At 31.0% G+C, this 26,212-nt stretch overlaps 5 protein-coding genes and 1 pseudogene across 5 annotated transcripts; 1 reads left to right on the forward strand and 5 right to left on the reverse strand.

Moving 5' to 3' along the window:
* Positions 1-4,008: 4,008 nt before the first annotated feature.
* LOC112698101 (pterocarpan synthase 1-like) lies at positions 4,009-4,867 on the reverse strand (annotated as a pseudogene).
* Positions 4,868-7,239: 2,372 nt separating this feature from the next.
* On the reverse strand, positions 7,240-7,818 carry LOC112698102 (dirigent protein 22-like). Its single transcript, XM_025751507.1, has one exon. The coding sequence runs from the start codon at positions 7,816-7,818 to the stop codon at positions 7,240-7,242; it is 579 nt and encodes a 192-aa protein (XP_025607292.1).
* A 2,204-nt stretch (positions 7,819-10,022) lies between these two features.
* LOC112696145 (dirigent protein 22) lies at positions 10,023-10,741 on the reverse strand. The gene has a single exon (XM_025748759.2). It carries the CDS (start codon positions 10,677-10,679, stop codon positions 10,092-10,094), a length of 588 nt encoding a protein of 195 aa, XP_025604544.1. The 5' UTR covers positions 10,680-10,741; the 3' UTR covers positions 10,023-10,091.
* A 4,733-nt stretch (positions 10,742-15,474) lies between these two features.
* On the reverse strand, positions 15,475-16,400 carry LOC112696146 (pterocarpan synthase 1). Its single transcript, XM_025748760.3, has one exon. The coding sequence runs from the start codon at positions 16,319-16,321 to the stop codon at positions 15,656-15,658; it is 666 nt and encodes a 221-aa protein (XP_025604545.1). The 5' UTR covers positions 16,322-16,400; the 3' UTR covers positions 15,475-15,655.
* Positions 16,401-20,586: 4,186 nt separating this feature from the next.
* LOC112696149 (pterocarpan synthase 1) lies at positions 20,587-25,512 on the reverse strand. Its single transcript, XM_025748762.3, has 2 exons — positions 25,178-25,512; positions 20,587-21,041 (listed from the first exon to the last, which is right to left on the reverse strand). Exons 1-2 carry the CDS (start codon positions 25,486-25,488, stop codon positions 20,681-20,683), a joined length of 672 nt encoding a protein of 223 aa, XP_025604547.1. The 5' UTR covers positions 25,489-25,512; the 3' UTR covers positions 20,587-20,680.
* LOC140173445 (protein FAR1-RELATED SEQUENCE 5-like) lies at positions 21,431-23,625 on the forward strand. The gene is made up of 2 exons (XM_072196958.1): positions 21,431-21,568; positions 22,207-23,625. The coding sequence occupies exon 2, from the start codon at positions 22,210-22,212 to the stop codon at positions 23,623-23,625; it is 1,416 nt and encodes a 471-aa protein (XP_072053059.1). The 5' UTR covers positions 21,431-21,568; positions 22,207-22,209.
* Positions 25,513-26,212: the final 700 nt, after the last annotated feature.

The raw sequence follows: 26,212 nt of genomic DNA on the forward strand, positions 1-26,212 counted from the left end.
ATTCCGTGCATGCCCAAGGTACCGGGTGAGTGTTGTGTAAGAAGTCAAAGGTGTTCCATGTTGGCTTTGTTTAGGGGGCTTGTGCTTGTGTCTGACTTCAGATCTGATGTCCCCTTTTCCATTACGTTTTTTGCTATCAGAGTCACTGTCACTGTCACTGCTATAGAGGTTGTCTCCTACAACCTTTGGAGACCTATATAGTTCATCTTCAGTACTCTCATAAGAGTCATGAGAGTCGCTGTCATCTTCATGGAAGGGAGCTTCTTTCACTTGTCTTTCAGATCTCGTAACTCTGCACCCACTGCTACTATCCTTATCCCCTTGTGATGATGCATTTGATTGAGGTGGGACTGATTTGGCCTGATGACTGGTCTTCTTGGCCTGAGGAACAGGCTTCATGGGCTGAGATGTTGTCTTCCTGGGCTGATGGACTGGTTTAGTGGGCTCAGAGTTGGGCTTCATTGTTGATTTGTTGGGCTCGAAAATGGCCTTCATTGTTGGTTTGTTGGGTCGTGACTTGAGCTGTAAGGTTGTTTTGTTGGGGTTAGAAGTTTGCTTCTTGGATTCAGGAACCATTGCTGTGGGTTTCTTCACAGGTTGGGAACTGCACTTGTTAGCTTCCATAGGCTTCCTCTGTTTCAAGCTTTCTGATTTCACATTCACTACTTCCTCCTCCAAGATGTCTACTATACACGGCTGAGATATATAATTTTCCAGGTAGATATTGATTAGATTGTGATTTCTCCTACAACCCTTGCACATGATAACCAAGTCTCTGTTTGTGACTAACCTTCTCAACTCGGATGAAAGGGAAACTCCAGGATCTTTCCACCAACAGTTTTCAACTTCAATGTAACCCAATTCCCTATAGTAACCCCTTACAAAGAAGACGTCAAGCGTGTCTCCTTCAACCCCATCAACACTTCTGTATTATGAGGTTCATATACAGTATCTCTTTCCAGATTTTTTTTTATACAATCCACCATGGTGAAACATAAAAGTCATCGGAGGACCTTCCATCTACAATAACAAAAAACAAATTCTTTCAGTCCACACATATTGCCACTACCTATTCTCAATGATAACATAACAAACCCTAACCCCAAAACAAACATGCAACAACGAAACAAAACCATCATTAAAATGAAAGACCCATAATTAAATATCATCACAACGGCAGTCAAAGTAATGCAGTCTGACACACTTAAAATCTTCAACAATAATCACACAAATCCTTACCCTGCTCAAATCCCTACCCAAAGTCACACAAAGACAAACAGAACGCCACCCCTAAGTCATCAGCCCACAAACTGACTCAAAAAATATGAGAAAACTATTATTCTTACCTCTAACCGTCTCGGTTGCTTCTTCCACAATCAATGTTGCTAACAGAGCCGACGACTTCTGTTCTCAGTAGCAACACCTACTCTGCTTTGATCGTCAACCAACAATGCCAAACATGGATGGTGACGTTCGAATGAATGGTGAAATGGTTAGGACATGGCTTGAGGGAGACGAAAGATTTTGGAGCCAAACATGGAGATACTTGTTATGGAATGGGGTGATACTCTTCAACGTAACGTTTTGATTCCACGCTACCAACAAAATGACGCCGAATCATGACTATCAGGGCCTAACTCAAAACAGCGTCATTTTCCTTGCATACCACCGTGGCAGTTAACGCCACACGTCAGCAACTGTTAGCCAGGTCACCAAGAGAATTGACGGAAGGACGATACCGATTAGGTCGGGTATCTTTCAAGGACTCTTTTGATTAAGTTTATTTTTTGGGGACCAAAATGGAGATCGATGTATCTTTCAAGGACGATTTTGAGTATTAACTCTAATAAATTACTATATCAAAAATAGCTTATAAATAAGTTATTTTATGTTTGGATTTTTAGTTCTAAACGTACTTACTTTATAAAAATATGATTAAAAAATAGTAATATTATGAGAGAAGTCATTTTTTTAACCTTTTATAAACTTTTAAATAACTTCTTAAAAAATTGTAATTTAATTTTAAAAATTGTACTAGATACTATTACTTATCATAAGTCAAAAATTAAAAAAATTACTAAAAACTTTTCAAACGAACCTTAGTCAAATATGATGTTTATTAATACATACATACATATATACTTTTCTTTTGTGAAACTCAACTGGATTAGAATAATATTACATAATTAATAAAATTTATTATTTTCATTAATATTTTAATCAATATTTTAAATTTTAAAAAATAAATTTTAAATTTAATTTTAATAATATAAAAATAAAATATAAATTAAAAATATTGATTCATATTAGTAAAAAATATTACTCCTCAACATTTTTTATTGGATTAAGTTGAGTAGGTTAGAGATTTTTTTATATTAATAAAATTTCAAAAAACTAAATAAAAACTATCCAAGTATCTATATTAATATTGTACATTTGTACCTTCGATGACTTATTGAGGATAGTTGGGAGAGAAGAGGTCAAGAGGATACAGGGGTTAGTTGTATGTGTAGTGGCCTAGTTGGAGAACACTGTTATCTTTCCTGAGTGATTCACATGCTTATAGATTGTGAACTAGCAGGGTTGATAATGAATAGAGGAAGATAAGGTTTAGATTCTATCCTAATTTTATTTGAATTAAAAAAATTTTAAAATTTTATTTTATTTTATTTGTGGATTAAAAGTCTCTTAAATTTTAATTTTACTCACACTTTAAAATTTTAAATTTTATCATATTTTATCTTACTCAAAAAAATAACAATTTTTTTAAAATAAATATAAAATTCAATCATTCTATATTTTATATATATTAATAAAATAAAAATAAAAAATTAAAATTAAAACTCCTTATATTTCACAAAAATTTAAAATTTATGTCTCCGTATATCTTATATTTTGTATTGTATTATGTTCCATATTCGTGTTAATACGAGTATCATAAATTATGACATTCTAAACGGAGATAAAACTTAGGGGGAATGCTAGGTAGACAATGATTATCTTAAACAACATGAATAACCACAAAAATCTTAAAAATACACTACACTCTAATTTAATGCTACTAATTTAAATTTACTCTTTTAATTCTATTAATTCATATTATTCACATAGACTGCGTTTGTTTACAGAGACAGGACACTGGGACATAGACATGGAGACATAAAATTGTGTTTAGTAGAAAAGACATGGATAGAAATAATGTGTCCAGAGATACTGAATTAGTGTATTTTGTGTCCATCATGACAGGAAGGACACGGAGACACTAACAAATGACACAACTTATTTTTTATTTTTTCTTTTATTATTCTTATTAATTTTTCATAATTATATTTTTTATTATTATATTTTTCATCTTAAATTTTTTGAATGAAAAAAAATGAGAATAAATTAAATTTTCATAATTTGTTTTAGTTTATCACCAAACAGAATACAAAAACACAAAATTTTGTGTCTCTGTCCATCAGTATCTTGTCCTATTATGTTCTTAGTGTCTTGTCCTATCCTGTTCTTAAAAATAAACGCAGTCATATTATTCAAAAATATTGTTGGTTACTTATACTTTTCCAAATCTTTATTCACCCATAAACTTTTGTTTCTAAAATCTCTTTCTCCTTTTTTCATCCGTTTTTTTTTTATTGTTTTGCTTTAAAAATTGTAAAATATATCAATAAATTCGTTTGCCAACTTAAATTTTGTGTGGCTAGAGATTCCATTTAAAATTTAAAGAATATTTTAATATTTTATTGATATTAAAATATAAATTAATTATTAATCATTTTTAATTATATAAAATATTTAAAATATTTAATAAATAATAATATATAAATAAATGTGTTTAAATATGTTTAAAAATAAATAATATTTTTTATTAAAATATGGATAAACACAAAACATATATATAAATGTTTTATCCGAAATATGTCACGAGCTAACTCAACGAAATATCTTACAATTTATGGTACTTAACTTGTAAGTGCAAATGAAACCCATCACTGAGATCCTTACAGCTATCAAATTTTTATGGAAATTGACAAGTAGAGAATGTTATTAGGTCTACAACATTAGACTGATACACTTACACAACAATTATTAAGACACAATTGATGATGAGTTAATGAAAAAGCAACAGCAAACCAAATAAAATTAAAGAAAAGAAGTAGTAAGAGGCAACCTGCAACGTGGTCATGGAAGAACGAAATTCCTTGTTCTTGATTACCACCTAAAGAAGCTAATAATTAAGGCAAACGCAACCAAAGTAGGGTCAATAGTGGAAGACGTAGACATTGTATTCAACAACAGCATCCCCTGACGTTATATTGAACCAGTGTGTCTTGGCCTCACCATAACCATGCGCAAATCGGAAAACCCCACTGCCACCAACAATGGGCATCTCCCTCACGCTGTTAAGCACCGCGTTCCGTCCAAACAAGCTTAACGTGCTGCCATTGTATTTCCCTTCACAGAACTCCAAGTTCACCACCATTAGCAACCCAATCTCGTCATGAGAAGCAGCCGCCCAGATTCCCTGGGCTTTTCCACAATCTTGGAACCGGGCTCAGGCCCCACGGTCAAGGGATCGTCCATGACGGCCACGGCTCCGAAGAGAGTGGAGGAGTTTTTGGTTATTTGGGCCTGGGCGACTACGGTGGCGGTGGGGTTTGGGCCGCTGGCAGTGTCGTGGAAGTAGAAATGGAGGTGAGTAAGCTTCTCCTTGCGGAGGCCTAGAAATGTGGGAGAGATGGTTCGATAGAAGCGAGGTTGTTTGGCTGTTACATGGGAAGAGAAGAGGAAGAAGAGGAGGGTGAATGTGGAGATGAGAGTTAAGGGTTTGAGCATGGTGGCGTTGGTTGTTTGTTAGGAGACAAGGGTCAATGTGTGTGATCAGAGAAGAGGCAGGCTTTGTAGTGGACTAGCTAGTGGCCAATAAATATCTTAGAGAAAAAGTTAAATTTAATCAATAGAAAAAGAGTATGTAATTTTACTAATATAATTTGAGTAAATATCCAAAATGTTCCTTAAATTTTAAATCACTATTCAATTTAGTTCTCAACTTTTTAAAATGACCAATTAAATCCCTAAAATTTGAAAAAGTGCATTTTCAATAGTTCCTTGCAGAAATGGCATTTAAACGTTGCTAATGTGGCATTCCAGCTGTATGTTGATGTATACTAAAATTGAATTTGATTCAAATTGGTACCTGAAATTACTTAATAATATCTAAATTAGTCCATTTTCAATTATAAAATCCTAATCTTCAAATTATTGTCTTCTTTTCTTTGATCTCTCTGCTATCTTCTTTTCTTCTTCGTCCTCTCCACTATCTTCCAGTTCATATTCATCCTAAACTACAACATCAGTACACTTACCTAAAAACTATTTTAATTACAAGTTAATGCGGCTGGATTAATTTGAAATTCAACACAGATTTAAATTATATGTATCCTTGCAAGTTCGTCCATTAAGTTAAAATATATTTTCCACTTTTAAGAAGGTAATCATTATCATCATCTTCAAAGTCTTAATATCACTTTCTAAATTTGTCATTTCTCAATTGAACTCATGCAAATTTTTTTGTGAAATGGGTGTTGCACAAACTGGTTCTTCACCTCCATCAACCCAATAGAAAAAATTACAATGGATTCCATACTACAAAGTAAAAAACGTAGGTGAATCTAAACTCAAAGTGAAACTATCTTAAATTTTTCTTTAGAGCCATAACCTTACCTCATAGTTTGGACAATCATAAAATAGTCTACTAAGATTCTCTGTCGTCGTTGAGTACTTCATCACCATCCAAAGTCTGCAATTATAGAAAACGGCATTCTTACCTCCCCTGTTGCACATTCTTTTGCTGCCATAAGGTCTTCCTACAAAGTTGTTCCTACTTGAGCTACTTTGACTTCTCTCCCCACCACCCATCATCACTTATGCAGACGAGAAAACAAGATGAACTGGAAGATAGTGGAGAGGTCGAAGAAGAGAAGAAGATAGCGGAGAGGACGAAGAAGAGAAGAAGACAGCAGAGAGATCGAAGAAGAGAATACAATAATTTGGGGATTAGGGTTTTATAATTGAAAATGGACTAATTTGGATATTATTAAGTAATTTCAGGTACAAATTTGAATCAAATTCAAGTTTGGTACACATCAGCATACAGTTAGAATGCCACATCATCAATGTTTAGACGGCACTTCTGCAAGGGACTAACGGAGATGCAGTTTTTTGAATTTTAGGGATTTAATTGGTCATTTTAAAAAGTCGAAGACTAAATTAAATAGCGATTTAAAATTCAAAGACCATTTTGAGCATTTACTCAATATAATTTTATACCATTAAAAATATTAATAATAATTCATTAATAGTTATAAATCACAAATTATACTTGTTCCTAGCACTATTGTATCTTAGAATATTAAAAATTTTGAAAAAGAAAAGACTTTGTTTAGCTTAATTAACTTGACACTTTTACAAGTAAATAATCATCTTTTTATCTCATCGGTCCATCTCATCTTTTCAGGCTTTTCCACCACCGTAATTAACCAACGTTCTCATCCGATGCTTTCTTCTTCTTCCTTCAAGCTACTTCTCTCCCTCGTTTACACTTTAACCTTTCTGAGTATCCATCTCATCCTATGAATTTTCCTTATCAAAACTAAAGAGTTTCCTCAATAAATTAAAAGTTCAAAACCATTAATTAACACATATCGTCATCGTCTACATATTTCACAACCTCAATCATCACAATCAAAACAGCGGGCTCCCATATTTAATCAATCATTTGTGTTAGCTACTTGTTGATTAATCAACCTCCAACTATTTTTTCATTTTTAATTTAGTCTTATCCGAAAAAAAAAACTAAGGAAAAAACACCACATATAATTAATGAAGAATTTTAGTAGAATCAACTCTAAAGTTAATTATTAGTATTTTTGTGAAACAAAATTTATTTTTAATGAGTATAATATTAATTTAATTAATTTATAAACAATTTTATCAGCGTCTAAATTTTGTATGATTAAAAATAATTATATTCCACTTTTATTATTTAATAATTAACACATTCAGTAGTCGCATCTTACGACCACATATACATGAAATTTACATAGAATATATATACTGCAACCATAGCCGTTCTAGCCACCCCAAACATAGACCATACTTTACAAATAATCATCTCTATCAAATTTTGTTTTTCCTCTTTCCATAGACGACTCTTATTATTCCATGAAAGTTATTTAATTAATAATGCAAAACGTAGACATTATATTCGACAATAGCATCGCCGGAGGTGGTGTTAAGCCAGAAAGTCTTGGCCTGAGCGTATCCACGTGCAAATCGGAATACCCCGCTCCCTCCCACGATCGACATCTCCCTCACGCCGGAAAACACCGCATTCCTCCCCAACATGCTCACTGTGCTCCCATTGTACTTCCCTTCCATGAATGCAAAGTTTAACACCATCAATAGCCCCAGATCATCTTGCGACGCCGACGCATAAATCCCCTGGGCTTTTCCTATGACCTTGGAGTTGGGCTCAGGCCCAACGGTTAAGGGGTCATCGGCCATCATTACGGCTCCGAATAACGTGGGGGACGTAGCCGTCATTGCAGCTTGGGCCACCCTAACAGCGGTGGGGTTTTGGCCGCTGAGAATGTCGTGGAAGTAAAAGTGGAGGTGGCTAAGCTTCTCCTTGCGGAGGCCCAGTGATTTTGGAGACAGGCTTCGATCGAAACGAGGGTCTTTGGCGGTGATAAGGGTGGAGAAGAGGAGGGGAATGAAGAAGATAGAGAAGAGGGTTTTGGATTTTGCCATTGCCATGGTGGTGTATGTTACGTTTGAATTATTATTGAGAGATGTTTGAATAAAGAGAAAGGGTTCTCATTTTATAACAAGAGATAATAAGAGATTCTTGTTTGTGGCTTGTGGCATTAATTGCATGCATGGATTTCAATTTTTGATTCCAGGCAAGTGTAAGCTAAGGTATAACAACAATGGCCAAGTTTAGTATTTTACAGATCTCTTAACGGCAGTGGGTGTAGGTGATTGAATGTAGTATTGATATGTTAGCAAATAACAACACCAGTTAAAGAAGTAGAAACTCCTTGGCTAAATTTGACACAAAAATTAGGCAAATTCTACAATGTTTAGTTTTCATATGTAAACTGCCTCTGACATTATTGAGCATGAGTTACGGAGATATTTTAATTATTAAATTAAAAGATTCAATACATATCTATATTCATTTATATTCTTTGTGAAATTATTTTTATTAAAATATTGTTTTTAATATTAAAATTAATTTAAGAATTAATTCATTTTGTATAGATTAAATGTGTATGATAATAGTAATAATAAATATAAAATTAGTTAAGAATTGAATATCATTTTTTTGGTGATGACAAGAGTTCAATATAATACTTATTTTATCATTTAAAAAAATTAAATATTTAATATAGTTAAAAATTATTATTTTTATAAGTTATACGTGATAAAATTGTTTTGTATTCTATATATATATATATATTAAACAGAAATATTTGATAAAAAAATTAGTTAAAATTAATTAAATATTTTTTATTAACTTTTTAATTAGGTTTAATTATTTTTTTAGTCTCTAATATTTTTTATATCAAAATCGTTTTTAACCTTTTTTTCTTATCAAAATCATCCTCAATATTACAAAACATTATAAAATCATCATTTTATCAATAAATAATATTTTTTGAATGATTTTATTCTTAAAAAAAAAATTCCTCACCACTAACTCCCAACTCCCTGAACTTTATCATTATCACCAATCTCTTTCTCTTTCTCTTTCTCCCAAACTCTTATTCTCTCCCTCATCACTAATTTCCTAATTTCCTTCATCATCATCACCAATCTCTTTCTCTCTCTCTTTTTATCCTAGACTCCTACTCTTTTTCACTACTAACTCCACTTATCTTCTTCTCATCACCATCATGGTCACTATTATCACAAAAACAAAGATTGAATCACACACAAATAAAAAAATCACAAAATAAAAGGATTTCATCCAATAAAAACTATGCTTTTTCAAGAGTTTAAATCATAGACGGTTATTATTATTGTCGGAAGAGGAGCCGAAGGAGCTGCAACAGATGATGCTAACGCTATGAACAACATGGTGGAAGAGAGAGACGTCGACGATAAAGTCAATTCGGTCTTTATTCTGTTTAAATACAATAGTTATCAAAGACACTTCTAGAGCAGAATTAAATGACAAATTAAAAGCACTTCTTAAAAAGAAGGTTACTGAATTGAAAATTTTACTTTTTTTATTTTTTATTTTATTTTTTTTATATTCTTGTATTTTTTTCAATTGAAATTTGATTGTGGCTTTGTATTGGGTGTGAGAAATTAAGTGAATTTATAATAATTATATAAGTGGAAAAAGCATACAAAAACATGAAAGAATCTGTAATTGAAAATCCGAATAAAAACAATGAATATCTGTATGTTATTGATTTTAGGCAAATAAAAATTTTAATTAATAATAAAAATTGAAAAAATAAAAATACAATAAAATTAAAAGAATAAATTCTACAAAAAAATTATAAAAATAATATTCTTTTCTTTCTCTGTTGTTCTCCTTCAACCCGCTATCATTGAACTGCTATCTTCGCTTGAAAACAATGGCATATGAGTAGTAACCCATAATATATAAACGAAGTCATGGAAGAACGAAATTCATTGTTCTTTATTACTACCACCCAAGGAAGCTAATAAGGCACGCAAACGCAACCAAAGTAGAAGAAGAGGGTTAAGGCTTTGGCCATGGTGGTGATTGTTATTAGGAATAATGAAGGGTGCTAATAGTTTGTAGTGGGGAACATTGTCATCTCTTTGAAGTGATTCACCTGCTATACCACTGTTCATAGCTACAGTAACAATGTGAACATTGCGATTTCTTTCTAAATGGAGATGAATAATTTGAGGTGCAAAATTATAAAGATAAAGAAAAAAAATGACTAATATTTAATTGTTAAAGAACTATAACGGTATATGAAAAGAAAAATTAAAATACTAATTATTTGGTGGAATACATATATAGAGATAGTATTTTCCATGCATTAATAGTGAAATACATAAACATTGTATTCTACAATAGCATCTAGAGTGGTGGTATTAAACAAGTGAGTTTTGGCCACAGCATATCCCCGACCAAACCGGAAAATCCCGCTTCCCCCGACGATCGGCATCTCCCTAACGGCGGAAAACACTGCGTTGCGCCCCAGCAAGCTCAACGTGCTTCCATTATACTTCCCTTCCGAAAATTCGAAGTTCATCACCATCATTAACCCCAAATCATTCTGAGAAGCAGAAGCATAAATTCCTTGGGCCCTTCCAATAAGCTTGGATTCCGGTTCAGGCCCAATGGTCAATGGGTCATCCGCCATCGCCACGGCTCCGAATTGTGTGGGGAATTTGTCTGTCATTTGAGCCTGGGCCACCCTGACGGCAGTGGGCCTTGGGCCGCTAACAGTGTCGTGGAAATAGAAGTGTAGGTGGCTGAGCTTCTGCCGGTCGAGGTGCAAAGATTTAGGAGAGATGCTTCGGTGGAAAGGAGGGTGCTCCGCGGTGACAATAATGGAAGAAAAGAGTTCAAAGAGGGTGAAGAGAAGGAAGAGAAGAGAGAAGAGGATTTTGGATTTGGCCATGTTCTTGCTCTTAGGGAAGATATGAGGTTCTTTGAGTATGTTAGATTGTTAGTTGAGTGGCTAGGAAACTTATTTAAGGGGCCAAGTTTTGGAATAATATGCATATTGATTGAAACTTACTCCTTTCTATTTTTGTTGGAATCTCCTCTTTTATTTTTGAGTAGAATGACAATTAAATCCTTAAAATTTCGACTTTTCTTAAAAATAATATACTTATTTGATTTTTTGCGATAGTAAACTGTGGATACATCATATTATTTTGTTAATTTATCATGTAAAATTTAATAATAATATTTATATATACAGTTAATTATTGTGATATATTTATTTATGAAAGATTATTATGTAGATAATTACTTTTAAATTAAAATTTATTTTATTTTAATAAAATTCATAATAAATAAAAAATAGTTGATAAATATTGGATGAAAACTCAAAAAATAATAAATATTTTATTATTCAAAATTATATTATTTTTATGCTTATGTAACAATAACGAAACATACATCACTATAAATAACGAAATATATTAATAATTTTATTTTATTTTACATTATTTATTAACAAAAAGATGTACATATTCACTACGTATTGTCATAAAAGACTTAATTTTTTTTTAATAACTAATTAATTCTAGATCAAAATTCTAGGTAATCTGACTATCACTTTACTCTCATTTTTTCGAAGTATGGTGGAAACACGTCATGTACACGATCCAATCATTAAGGTCAACGTTTCCAAAAAAACATAAATAATTGCTCAACACTCTTTCCCAAAAAAGGGAAAAAATACCAATTAATAATTTTTCAATGGAGTGATGAAGTACTATAATACAATTTGAAGAAAGTGAAATATATAGGGCGAATTTAAATTTTAAAGGGTTAAGGTAGTGAATTTCAGGATTGATGACCTAGTTAAGTCATCCCTAAAATAATATCGAGATTTATTCGAAGATCCTATTCAATCTTACCATTGCTAGCAAGTTGAAAAAGATGGCCTTTTAAAATCAGAAATATAGAAGATAAATGAAAATTCATTATTGAAATTAAGGTTGAAGTGAGTCAAACTAATTTGTCAATTAGCTCGAACTTAATTCATTCACGATTTGATAAGTTCAATTTTTGTGAATTAAATTTGAATCTGGATTAATTCAACTAAGCTAGTTGCCATTCTTTCTGTAATTATAATGAATTTGTCAACAATTATTTGATTAAGAAAAGGTATAAGTAATTAATAACATTTTTTAATAATGTGTGAATAATATGAATTAATAAGGTTAAAAGAGTAAATTTAATGAGTAACATTAAATTAGAGTATAATGTACTTGTATTTAATTGGTAGTCGTTAATATTATTCAAGATAACTAGTGTTTACCTAACACTCTCCTTTGATTAATTGCACCTGGATTAAATTTAATCTTTAGGCGATTTAACCAATATCTTATTAGCGATAATAGCTTCGCACATTACGCCGTGTCTAAAAAAAATGATAATAATCTAAATTATAATAAACCACACATTGGCACATGTATGTGTAATTTTTTATGGAACACATGTTTAATCTGAAGTTGTTAATTATTTTTCATAGATGTGATTGTGTTTATTCGGACGATAACTAACTGTGTTTGAAGTTGTTAATTATTTTTTATGGAACACATGTTTGATCATTATTTTCAATAGCTGAAGTTGTTAATTTCTTGTGGGCTAAGGATATCATCAATTTTGCATGGATTTGAATATTCTAAAGTTTGAATTTTACTTTAGAGAGTAAAGTGTGATCTTTTACTCTTGAATGATTTTTTTTATATTTATTCTTGATCTCACCTATAAAATAAACGGTGAGAGATCACAATTTATTCTTTGCACATACATTCAGACTGATGATTTATGACTTTGAGATAACAAAAATTACTAAGGATAAGAAGATGGAGAATGCTAAATTTTAAAAGAGCATAAGTAACAACAAGTGGAAAGAAAAGAATTATTGTGAAAATGAATTCGTTGGAATTTGGTAATCTTTTAAAAAGTTTACGAAGAACAGACTTGATCACATATTTGAGTTCAGGTTTTTAGATAAACCTCTAAATCTATCAGTAACTTTAAATTATAATTAAAAAATGAAAAAACGAGAAGAAAAAAGAACATGTAAATGCCTAATTTTTTTTTACTCCTCACATTTAAGAGTTCTAAGCCAAAACTGAAATTTAAGCTCAATATATTAAGAGATAACATATTTTGCCAACCAACTAAAGTTGTTTCAGTTCCAATAAATGTTTAAGTGTTTTTTTGTTGGTCAAACAATAAATATGTAATTGAAAATCTATGTTTGAACTACTGGGCTTGTGAGCTCAGCTGCTGGGTCTAAATGGCAATGTAATATTTTGGACTATCCCATGACCCATCGGGTTAGGCCTATATCTCCACTCTATGGGTTAGGCCCATGTCTAAAGCTTTACTGTTGACTTATTTCTTTCTCACAACAATTTTTTATTAAAATAATATTATATATTTAAATATTTTTATTAATTAAATTTAATTAAGTTAATTTAATATAACAAATATTAATTATAATTAATATTATTTTAAATTTTATTTTTAATTTAATTAAATTTAATTTATAAAAAAATTTAGATGTATAATATTACTCTTCTCATTATTCATAGTCATGGCCTAATGTTTGGCTCGCTTCTCATTTGACATCGCTAATGGGAAGTACGTACTTTCACGTTCCAACAAAAAAAGAAAGTGCGTAATTTTATATAAGTCGGATGCAAATATTAATTTAACTACTTAATATTAGTGATAACAAAATATAGCATTTATAAGAATAATCTTTTATGGTAGCTGAGATTTAATTTTAACCTAACTTTTTTTTTGTATTATTATGGAATAAGTACTTTTTTCGTCCCCAAGGTTTAGGATCAAAATCAAAATCATCCCCAATCTTTTTTTTTATTAAAATTATTCTCAACGTTACAAAACGTTATAAAATCGTCTATTTTACAAAAAATAATAATACTTTGATAATTTTACCCTTAAAACAATTATAAAAATAATATTAAAAAAAAAAACCCCACCCCACCCCACTCCCAGCCTCTTCGGTCTCTCTCCCCTGCCCACACCCATCAGATCTCTTCGTCTCTCTCCTCCCCCTCCCCCTGCTAATTTTCTTTCCTCCTACACCCACCCCCAAACCCTCACTCCATCACTCTATCACCCCCTCACCCCCTCACCGCCGCCGCCCCTGCGTCTAACCCGTCGCCGCCGTCCCGCGTCCAACTCGCCGCCGGCCCCGTGTCCAACCCGCCGCCGCCTCTTCTTTTCTGCTTTTGTTTTCTGCCTTCTGCTTTTTCTTTTTTTTTCTTCTTTTGTGAACTGAATTTTTGATGAAATTTATTGTTATTGATGAAATCTGTTGATGATGGTGATGATGATGACCATAAAGAGAGGGGCATGAAGAAGGGAGTTGGGAGTTACGGTGAGGGAGTGGAGTGAGGGAATGGGGGGGTTACGATGAGGGGGTGAGGGGTAGGGGGTTACGGTTAGGAAGTGGGGTGAGGGGGTGGGGGGAGGGAGGGGTTACAGTGAAGGAGTGGGGTGAGGGTGTTGTTGGTGTTGGTGTTGGTGTTGGTGTTGGTGTTGGTGTTGATGGTGCTTGTGGTGGTAATGTTGGTGGCAGTGAAGGTGGTGGGGGGAGGAAGGTGAGGAGGAGAATGATAATGATGAGGGTATTTTGGTCCAAAAATTTAAAAAATGATGATTTTAAAGTATTTTTGAACGTTGAGTATGATTTTAATAAAAAAAAAGTCAGAGACGATTTTGATTTTGATCTAGACAAAATAATTACTTATCCCTATTATTTAAATATCAATCATATATACAAAAAAAATAAATACTAAATTAACCACTCATATAATATATATATATATATATATATATATATATATATATATATAATAAAAAGGTATAAACATTATTGTATAACGATTGATTTTTAACGTTATTAACTTATTTATAATAATTTTGTTTACGTATAATCCACGGTATAATTTATATGACATCTGTTAATTTAATGAATTTAGATTTTCTAAATTTTAAATTTTCACTTTAAAGAATAAAATAAAATTTTTTATCATTAAATATTTTTTTTCATATATTTTTTTGATTTTATTTATAAAATAAATAGTAATAGATCATATATTTTATTTTTTAAAGATAAATTTAAAATTTAGAGAATACAAATCCTAATTTAATGAGTTGGTACAAAGTATTAAGTAGCACTTGTACATTAACAAGTTGTGCAAAAGCATAAGAATTAACAGGGTTCTCCATGGCATAATATAATATATCTATCTAAATGCGTGTTATTTAATTTGGTTGCAGTTAGAGTTTTAGTAGACCAAACTTCACTTGGTCAGGAGTCACCAACGGAAGTTGTTCAACATAAATGGTGTTTAATTATGATACATTGGTACGTGTCATTTTGTCATATTCTTTTGTTATTGTTATTTTCTTACGTTGACTACTACTATTATTTTCTTACATTGACTACTACTAAAACCGTTGAACGAAGGCTATTATTTTAGAGGTGTCCCTATTATATTACTTCGAGTGTTTCTGACATTTTCAAAATTGACTGAAACATGCTTAGCTTCTCTCCTGCTTTGGAGCTGGTTATAATTTTTATTGTTCAATTATAAAAGTAACAATTGCATGCACGCATTAGTAACACAAAAGGAACCAAGTTACTATATTAGATTAGGATTTATAGAGTCCTCATCTTATGAATATATATATAAACAACAATTGATCATGTATGGTTTATTTCAAGATATATGCCTATATATAGTACATACTAGAGATTACCATTAAAAAACAAGACAGAAAAATGACTTGATAATTCACTAATCTTTATTTCTGGAGAACATGACGATTTTGCCCTAACCTAAACTAAACCACTTGTGTAATTTCATTTGTTCAGTTAACTGTAGGTTCGATCTTGGCCAATAAAGGATCTACCATATATTCAAGGCCCTCTTTAAAATGATCAGGATTTGAAGATGATGAATGAAGAAGAGGGGTTAAGTAGTGGTACACATAAACATTGTATTCCACAATAGCATCACCTTTTGAGAAATCAACCGTAACGAAATTGGTCCTAGCAATCCCACGTGCGAATTGGAACACACCAGTTCCACCAACGATTGGCATCTCTCTAACGGGTAGCTCAACGTTGTTACGCCCCAAAACGCTGAGTGTGCTTCCATTGAATTCTCCTTCCGTGAATGCAAACGTCATCACCATCATTAGGGCCATTTCCACTTGCGAAATTGACGTGTATAGCCCTTGGGCCTTTCCTATCAGCTTTGACTCCGGTTCCGGCCCAGCGGTTAGTGGGTCTTCTATAATTACCGTAGTCCCGAAGGGAAATGTGTCTTTTGCCCTTCCCTCGGGCTCGGCAATGATGCGCATAGTGGGCTTTGGCCCACTAACGACGTCGTGGAAAAAGAAGTGGAGGTGGGTGAGTTTCTCCTCATGAAAGCCCAAAGATCTTGGGGAGATCCTCCGGGCGAAGCCGACGGATTCCGCGGCAATGAAGGAAAAGAAAAAGGGAAGGAAGAAGAAAATTTTGGAGTTGGGCATGGTGGAGAGTTTGAAGTCTGAAGATGCAGTGTTTTGGAATATAGCTCTCTCTCACTCTCCTTAGTAGTCTAAGTAGTTGTGTAAGGTAAATTTATTTATAATATCACCAAAGTATTTTGGAAATGATACTAGATTATTAAGCTGATAGTCAAATATGAACAACTTGGAATATTTTAAGGCGACGTTAGAAAAAAACCAAGGAGCATTTATATCATATATCATGTATCTTATTAAATAAATAACGTGTTATGTTTATACTAAAATCAATTATTAACATTAGTTTTTTTTATGGTATAGTGTATAATATATTTTAAAATATAAAATACATATTAAAAATAAATTATATTATATATATATTTATATACAAATATATATAGTAACTAATTTTGTTGTACAAATATTTTTTTTGTTAAATGAAAGAAAAACTATTAAGGTTAACAATTTTTTTTAAATTATATTTAACAAATATATTTTATTAATTCATGTGCAAACTTTGAAAAATATAAATGTAAATTATATTCGTTCATGTGTATAAATTTTAATAAATATATGTGTAAATTATATATTTTTTGTATGTAAAATTTTTATAAATATATGCAAATTATTACTGATTAAATATTGACCAAAAATAATAATATTTGATGAACATATAGCATTGCTCAAAACATTTTGTCCAATATATAAAAAACAAAAAACAGAAATAATTAGATGTAACATATTATTTGGTCAAAATTTTAGGGGTACTATGGGAGAATGTTGCTAATAATAATTCATATGAAAACCTCAATATAGGAAGCAAAACAGACATATTACATCTCTTTGAAAACAACCCCACTGTAACTACTAGGTTAAAAATAGTAAGAGACTAAACAAATACATGTACATATATCTCATTAAAATGGAAAGAAAATTAAGTAAAGTACTAATTTGATTTTGTCTATTTCTCAAAATGATAAGACGATCCTTAATTAAAAACATGTTTTATTACGATTTTTGACTCTGTACTTGGTTTGCCAATCCGGTCATTCTATCAATTTTACGGCAAAAATTCGACAGAAATTACTGACATGCTAGGTTCAAAAATGGATAGAGACTTAATTGTCTCTAAATTTAAATTGATTAGGGGTTTATTTCTCCTTATTATTCTTTAAACAATATTTTTAATTATATTTTTATTCGTTATATTAATATTTTTTTTAATAAAGAAGTTCAAACTAATTAATAAATTATTCAAATTTAAAATATCATTTATAATAAAACTAAATAAATAATTTTCAAATATAAATTTTAAATATATAAATAATAAACATTAAAATTCAGTTAATACATTAATAATAATAATCCTATGATATACTATTAGTATTATAACTAATGAACACATTATTTGATATATAGTAAACATTTTTTATTAGTAACAAATTTAATTTTTTATCTCTTTAAACTAAATTAATAATTCTATTATGTTTTATTGCATTTAGTATTAGTAGCCTACTCATAGTATATTTTAGTGCAAAGATATCAAATAGAATTATTAATTTAGTTTAAAGAGATAAAAAAATTAAATTTGTTATTAATAAAAAAAAGTTTACTATATATCAAATAATGTGTTCATTAGTTTTCACTCTATTGTAAAAATGAGCTAGATCATAATACTAATAGTATATCATAGGATTATTATTATTAATGTATTAACTGAATTTTAATGTTTATTATTTATATATTTAAAAATTATTTATTTGGTTTCATAATAAATGATATTTTTAAATTTGAATAATTTATTAATTAGTTTGTACTTATTTATTACAAAAAGAATAATAATATAATGAATAAAAAATAATTAAAAATATTGTTTAAAAATAATACGGACAAATAAATCTCTAACCAATTTAAATTTAGAGACAAATAGATTCCTGTCTATTTTTTAATCTGACACGTCAACCATTTTCATCGAGTTTTTGCCGTAAAACTGACAGAAGAATTGAATTAACAGACAAAGTACAAAAACCAAAAACCATAATAAAACATATTTTTAGTTAAGATTGGTCTTGTCATTTTGAGAAATAGAGAGCACGTTAGTACTTTATTATAGAATCAAGTAGTACACTATCCACGCTTTGAAATTTCTTAGATGCGTAGTATGATGCCTTGTTTTCCACCTTTCAAAACTCCGTTAGGTAAAATTATCCCTTTGTTTATGTAAGCTTTGACATTAGAGTTTCTTGTTTATGTAAGCCAATCATCGACACCTTAATTTGAATAAAAAGATATAAATTTTGAGTAATTATATCATCAGCAAATTTCTGAAAAAAATTTACAATAGACTTATAGTTTTAAAAAGAAAAAATATCAGAAAAATATTGACAAAAATTTAGTAATGCATTTATATATCTTTAAGAAAAAAAGTGTCGAATAAATTAAATCCGTAAAAAATTATATATGTGAACTTATAAAAAAATATCATTTTTACTACCTAGACTATATAAAAAATCCTTGAAATTTGACCTATAATCATTTTTTTATATATTTAATAATATTTGATATATTTTGTTAAAAATTATTTTTAAAATATAAAAAACTTAACATTTATAAAAAATTATTTATCAAAAATTAAAATTTTAAAAGTAAAATCAATATTTTCGTATAAAATTAAGGTTGTACATGGATCGAAAATACAATATCCACATATCTGCGGTAATTATCTATATCCGATCTGAATTTTGCGGATATTATCTGATCCACAAAGCCATCAGATAGGATCAGATCCAATCTGCACTATGATAAGATCGGATTGTGGATTTATCAATGATATATCCGTGGATCTGATCTGCATATATATCCACACGTCTCATATAAATAGCATATTTTAAAAAAATAAACTCTAATATGATATAAATTTTAGTGTGTTGTTTTATAAATTTTATGATATCTTGTTTTTAATTTTTTATGTTGTACTTTAACTTAGAATAATTAAACTTAGCGCTTGTGTTACAAAAAATTATTAATAATATTTTAAGAATAAATAAATTTAAACAGGTAAAAAAATATTTTTTGGATATTTTTTGTAAAAAAATTAAACTAGACCTTAAAACAATTTTTTTAAATTATATAAATATACTCGATATCTAATTTGATCTGCAAATAAACAAATTAAATTGGATCGAATTCGATCTGAAAAAATACGAATATTATATCAAATCTAATCCGATTAATATAATATAAATCGAATAAAATTATTCTATTCGAATAAAATTATTCTATTCGGTCGGGTAGGGTTGAGACTCAACCCGCACCCCACCCGACCCGTACGAAAAATCCTACCCGCACCCTACCCTACCCGCTGCGGATCGGGTTGGCAACCCTACCTGACCGAGTGGGATCGGGTTAAGTACCCGTCAGTAGGATACATATTGCCACCCCTAATAACACTAATGCTATTCATGCAACTTAGCTAAAATATTATAAATAATAAATAAAATATTTAATTATTCTACTAATTTCTATAATTTTATTAAATTTAGAATTATTTTTTTATTTATTTTTTCTTTTAATTAAGTCTAACCCCTCTTTATTTACTAAGTTTTTTATTATTTTGGGCGGGAACCTGCATATGCATCTACATGTTGTATTGCTCTGTTTTGTGTAGTTATGATTTATGAGTAAATATGTTTCTGCCAAACTTTAAATATTCTTTTCCATGCATGTAACTATTTGTTTGATTGGTTTACTTTCGTTTCGGTGTTACTGTAACTTGGAAGCCAGGGTTGTTTAGTCTTACATACTGACTTGAAAACTTTGGTGTTATCTCATGCTGATATGGCAGTTAAGATGAAGAAAAACCAAGATTTGTTATAGTTGCTATGATTTCTGGTTCTTGACATTCATTCTATTAATTCTGAGACAGTTCTTCCCGGTGTTAATAATACCCGAAATTAATAAGGTGAAATTTCAACGAAAGAATCTTCACCAAAAACAATGAGGGAAAAACGACAATAATTAACGATAATATTACAAATTTACAATAGATATATGGTGCTGATGATCGATGACATTTAGAACACGACGCCAGGAGGGTCATTATCACTACTTAGTTATATTCAAATTAAACTATAATTAAACCTTAGCTACATTTGAAAACTTCTATATCATAAAGAACTTTGTCTTCTAATCTATAATAAAGATATATAAAAAATGCTAAATAGTCAAATGCAGTTGTATTAACTTTATATGAATACAAATACACTTTCATCAGCATAACAAATATAGTATAAATATAATTTTTCTTTTATTTTTATAGCATAACTCTTAAGTGATGATTAAGTAGTAATAAAACTTTAATCGTTTTCCCGAAAATTTTTACTTTTATATTTTGCCAAGAATAGGGTCAGTCATGAACTCAAAGCCATTGCTAAAACGCTCTTGAGGAGTAGAAGCATCAAAGCCTTGGTTTGAATAGTGGAAGACGTACACGTTGTATTCCACAACAGCATCACCTTTGTAATAATCCACTGAGTAAGTCTTAGCACGAACAAACCCACGCGCGAATCGGAACGCGCCGGTTCCACCAACGATCGGCATCTCTCTAACGGGGTCAAAGATGTAATTCCGGCCAAAGAGGCTGAGGGTGCTGCCGTTGAACTTCCCTTCGGTGAATGTTATGGTCATACCCATCACAAGCTCTAAATCAATGTCCTCGCGTTGTGTCACCATTGTGTAGAGGCGGCTACTCACATGATGATGGGTGTTTTGTCTTCAGGCAAAGATAGTACTTTAAATCTATGTAATACTGCCGTGTGTAAGGATCACATCAATATTGTGGGACCCATTAAAAATAATGAATGTACTTAGAATAACATGATAATTAACTTAGTTCTAATAAACCAAGTAGATGAACCCAATGGTTCATTCCGAACTGAGTAAATCGAGTTTGTATTTTGATATCTTTTATTTAAATTAAAATTTTAAATAAAAGTAAAATAAAAAATAAAACCTTATTACCCATCGATAAAACTCAATCTTCCAGTGTAAGCTAGAGAAAATAGTTTCTTGTGTCTACATAGGGAGTGACCATTCATACCACCTTGCTGGTGTGGCAGTTCCAAGTACTTGTCCGAAGATGACGAAGACAAAGTACATTGTGGTTATTATATACAAGGTTGATATAGTAAAAAAAGTTCAAGTTTCCTAAAGAGTTGTGAGCAATTGTAGGTATCTGGAGATCGAAGAGTGATATCGTTTCAGCAGCTCTTGGTAAGTTTTTGCCCATAACTCTAATTTATTTCAAGCTCAAAATAAGAATAGATATAGGATATACATTGGTAGTGGAAAATACTAAATGCATTGTTTTATTTATACATTAAACCAAATATTTATTTTCGAAATTTGTGGTAGGGTATTTTTTAATAAATTTTATTATTTAACCCCTATCCGATTATGTGTGTGCCTTTGTTAATAATTTTCTAAAAGCTAGTCCTTTAAATAATCAGTAATAATTTTGTTAAAAAATATATCCAAAATAATCATATTTAAAGAATTATTTGTGAAAATAATATTTCTTAAACGACGAAATTTTTGAGGTAGTTGTCTTAATGAGTAATAGATGAAACTTAAATTTTATGTTGATGATATAAGAGAAACCAAGAGTTTTAGTTTAGTTTTAAGAGTCCCTCCCTATGTGGTTGTTTAAAAATTTCTATTTTCATGTTTGAAAACTGAATTACTATAAAAATATATTTATTGGATCCTTGTGTGTGTCATTGTAGTGTAGAATTTGACAATAATTTTTTAATGCTAATTTTATCACAGCAATAAGTTAAATTTGAAATAGGATTATGATTATGTTTTTGGTTATGATTTGATTTTACATTTAACAGTTTGGTTTGCATTAGGAGATGGATATCGAAGGAGAAGCAACTTACTTTGAAAGTGACGAGGGAGGCCAAAACATGAATGAGACACTGGAGAATGTGAGTTGCACATGTGCATGTTGTGGAAGCAGTAGATATTGTGGTGTTCTAACAATAGAGGACATAAGGAACCACTCATGGATGACAGCTGATGCAGCATATGAGTGCTATGTTAGTTATGCTAAAAGTGTTGGGTTTGGAGTCCGTAAGGGAGATGCTGCTCGTGGCAAAGATGGGAATTATACAAGGCGACGGTTCTTTTGCAACAAGGCAGGATACAGAGAGGAGAAATACTACAACAATTCGAATAGGAAGAGGGAGCACAAGGCAGAGACTCGAACTGGTTGTGAGGCAAAGCTGTCCATTTACCTTGATGAAAGTTCTTCAGTTTGGAGGGTTAGGAAACTAGTCGAGGAGCATAATCATGAGTTAATACCACAATGCCTTGTCCACCTAATTCCAAATCATCGTCGTTTGACCGATGCAAACAAAGCTCAGACTGACACAATGATCATGCATGGACTCCCTACTTCTCAAATTATGGGATATCTAGTTGGACAAGCAGGTGGGTATCATAGAGTTGGCTTTTCAAAGAAAGATTTGGATAATTATATAGAAAGAAGTAGACGGGCAAGGATTATTGGTGGCGATTCAAATGCTACCATAGGATACTTGAGTGGCAAGGCTGATCTAGACCCGATGGCGATGGCACGCTATAGTTCTACCCCTGAAGATAGATTGGGCAACTTATTTTGGGCAGATGGAATGTCCAAGGCTGATTACCAGTTGTTTGGCGACGTCCTAGCATTTGATACCACGTACCGAAAGAACAAGTATAAAAAGCCACTGGTGATATTTTCTGGTAGTAATCACCATAGGCAAACTTGCATTTTTGGTTTCGCTGTGTTAGAGGATGAATCAGGACCGACTTACACATGGTTGTTGAAGAACTTTCTGGATGTTATGCTGGGTAAATCTCCTACTGTTGTGGTAACGGATGGAGATGAAGGCATGAAAGAGGGTATTGCAAATGCATTCCCTAATGCAACCCATAGATTATGCGGTTGGCACCTTCAAAAAAATGCAACGTCTAACATCAAAGATCCAACATTTTGTGCAGAATTTAAAAAGTGCATGTATGGCAAGTGGCATCCCGATGAGTTCGAGCTCCGTTGGGCTAAGATGGTAGATACTTTTGGTCTGCAAAATAATGAATGGGTTAACATTCAATATGCTAGGAAGAAAAACTGGGCTAGCTCTTACTTGATGGACAAATTTTGTGCTGAGTTTAGGACTACCTCACGATGTGAGGGCATCAACAATTATGTGAAAACTTTCATTAACTCTTGTCATTGTCTGTTGGACTTGGTGACTAATCTTGAAGGGAGGATTTGGGATTAGGGAAGGGGGATTAGGGTTGGAGAGGGGGGAGAGTGCATTCAGGAAGGGGACGGGGGGAGTGCGTTGGGGAGGGGGAAGGGGAAGTGCGTTGCAGGAGAAGGATTAGGATTGGAGGGGATTTTTGCCATGTCATCAAAACGTAGTGACTATGTCAGCATTGTGCTTGTCGGAAATTTGCTCCGTCGAGCTCGAAGACACGCTTGTCAAATTTTAAAAATTTTTAGGGGCCATTTTGACAATAACAAAAGTCAGGTACCATTTTGTCAACGTCGGAATCTTCCGGATACCGATTTGATATTTACCTCTTTTATGTAAAGGGAGTTTTATTTATTAAGATCTAAAAATTGATATTAAAATTAAGGTTCAATTACTCTGTTGATCCCTATGTTTTATTAAATTTTTTTAATTAAGTCTCTATAATTTTTTTCTTTCAATTGGGTTCTTATAGTGCTTTTAATTTTATAATTAGCTCATTTTTAGTGTAAAAAATGTTTGAATTATCTGAATATTTCTTCGTAATCTGAAAGTATTCATAATTAAAAACCCAACTAGGTCTTTGCCACATGTATTATGGAAGAAATATTCTGTTAATTTTAATATTTTTTATATGAAAAATAACCTAATTACAAAATTAAAGGTAGTTTAGAAACTTAATTAAAAAGAAAAAAGGTACATAGACCTAATTAAAAATTTGGTAAAACTATAAGGACCAACAAAGTAATTAAGCCTAAAATTAGTATTAAAATTATTAAGAATTAATATTATGAAGACAAAAATAAGAGAGATTTATATGGAACTAATTTGATTAATTTTTTAAATTTTAGGTATGAAAATAACTTATTCTGTTATTTCAACAACTATTTTGACTATACACCAAAACAACTATTTTGACTCTAAATAAATTTATAACGTGTCAAATAACAAGTAGTACACGTGCTATGTCATGTATTCCTGACATGACACATCAACCAATTATCTTATAACACGTAACATTAACCTATCATGTCATCATCTAATTTTTTACCAGAATTTAATGTAAAATTTAATTTATCTAATATAATAATAATTTAATAATTAAAATTTATTAATAATAATTTTCTGTCTAAAACATTTTTACAAACTAATTTAGTGTATTAATATAAATTTATTGATTCAGGCATAATAAATTAATAGAATAAATAATTAATTAAGTAACGAGGTATTTTTATGGGCCATTGCAATCTGGTTTTTTTTTTTTAAGACCATTGTAATTTGTGTATTAGAACATTAGACTGCTGTTTTTTATTTTTTGGACAAGCATCACTATTAAAAAGCCCACTTCATTATTTAATTCTTTTCTCATTTTTCAAACCAGCGAACCAAGTCTACGTTCAACCGATTTTTTATTCTTCGAACCAGACCAACCAGTATATTAATAAAAAAAAACCGATGGGACCACATGTTTATCTTAATTAATGATACACTAACTACGAAACACGTGTGATCATCCTATCGTTGCCAACTCAGAATATTTACATGAAGACAAAACACCCATCATCATGTGAGTAGTCGCCTTGTGTAGAATCCTTGCGCCTTTCCAATGAGTTTGGAATCGGGTTCGGGCCCCACAGTTAACGGGTCTTCCAGCATTACCAAGGACCCGAATGGAAGTGGGGCCTTGGATTTTCCCATAAGTGGACTTATGGAAATGATTATGGTAGCATTTGGGCCCGTAACAACATCATGGAAGTAGAATCGGATGTGAGTTAGTTTCTCCTCCACGAAACCTAGGGACGTGGGGGAGATATTTTGGTAGTAGGCGGCGGCGGCAACGAGGGAGGAGAAGAGGGTGGCAGAAATGAAGACGGTTTTGGATATGGGCATGGTGTATGGCAATGAGAGTTTCTATAACAAGAGTGGACTATATTTATAGGGTCCTGGGACTGTTGAAGTTCTTGGATTAATGATAGGAATTGCTTTCATTTATTTATTAGAAATGTTGTTATTATTTTTTTTTATTTTTTATAGTATAAAAATAAAAAAGTAAGGTAAATAATTTTTAATCAATTAATTTTAAATAATTACAATTAATAATTATTAATTAATAACAATTAATTAGTATGAAGTGTAATTTAAAAATATGTGTTAATTTATTGTTAGTTAGATCGTTGTTGGTTATATAGTGAGATTGATAAAAAAAAATATTTTTTTTATTTTTTATTAATCGTTATCATTAATCAATTCTTTCAAAAAATAAATATACCCCTCATATAAATTTTTTTTTGGCTTGTGTGATTTTTAAGTAATTTTTTTTAATTATTTGTCTTATGTTAAAAAATTTATATCTTTTGGATTAACAAAAATTGATCTAGATCTTTCGTTTATAAAAATTGTAATATCATATAATGAAATTATTTTTTCTAAAAGTTTAAACTAATAAAAAATGCATAAATAATTATATCTTAATTTTGACGATGATTTTTAATATAAAAATAAAAAATTACAAAAATGTATATAAAAATGATGTATGTAATATTTTATTCGAATTTTGTGATACATATAACATTTCTTCTAAAAACAGATGCTAATTAAGGAAGAGAACTGATAG

The sequence above is a fragment of the Arachis hypogaea genome, chromosome 6, assembly GCF_003086295.3.
Source record: "Arachis hypogaea cultivar Tifrunner chromosome 6, arahy.Tifrunner.gnm2.J5K5, whole genome shotgun sequence".
NCBI lineage: Eukaryota > Viridiplantae > Streptophyta > Magnoliopsida > Fabales > Fabaceae > Arachis > Arachis hypogaea.

Excerpts from the sequence above, each read along its gene's own strand:
- LOC112698102 (XM_025751507.1), bottom strand. The coding sequence starts at position 7,818 with ATGGCAATGGCAAAATCCAAAACCCTCTTCTCTATCTTCTTCATTCCC.
- LOC112696145 (XM_025748759.2), bottom strand. The coding sequence starts at position 10,679 with ATGGCCAAATCCAAAATCCTCTTCTCTCTTCTCTTCCTTCTCTTCACC.
- LOC112696146 (XM_025748760.3), bottom strand. The coding sequence starts at position 16,321 with ATGCCCAACTCCAAAATTTTCTTCTTCCTTCCCTTTTTCTTTTCCTTC.
- LOC140173445 (XM_072196958.1), top strand. The coding sequence starts at position 22,210 with ATGGATATCGAAGGAGAAGCAACTTACTTTGAAAGTGACGAGGGAGGC.
- LOC112696149 (XM_025748762.3), bottom strand. The coding sequence starts at position 25,488 with ATGCCCATATCCAAAACCGTCTTCATTTCTGCCACCCTCTTCTCCTCC. Across the intron at positions 21,042-25,177 it reads GCGCAAGGATTCTACACAAG|CCGCCTCTACACAATGGTGA; the intron begins GCGACTACTCAC and ends TCATGTGAGTAG.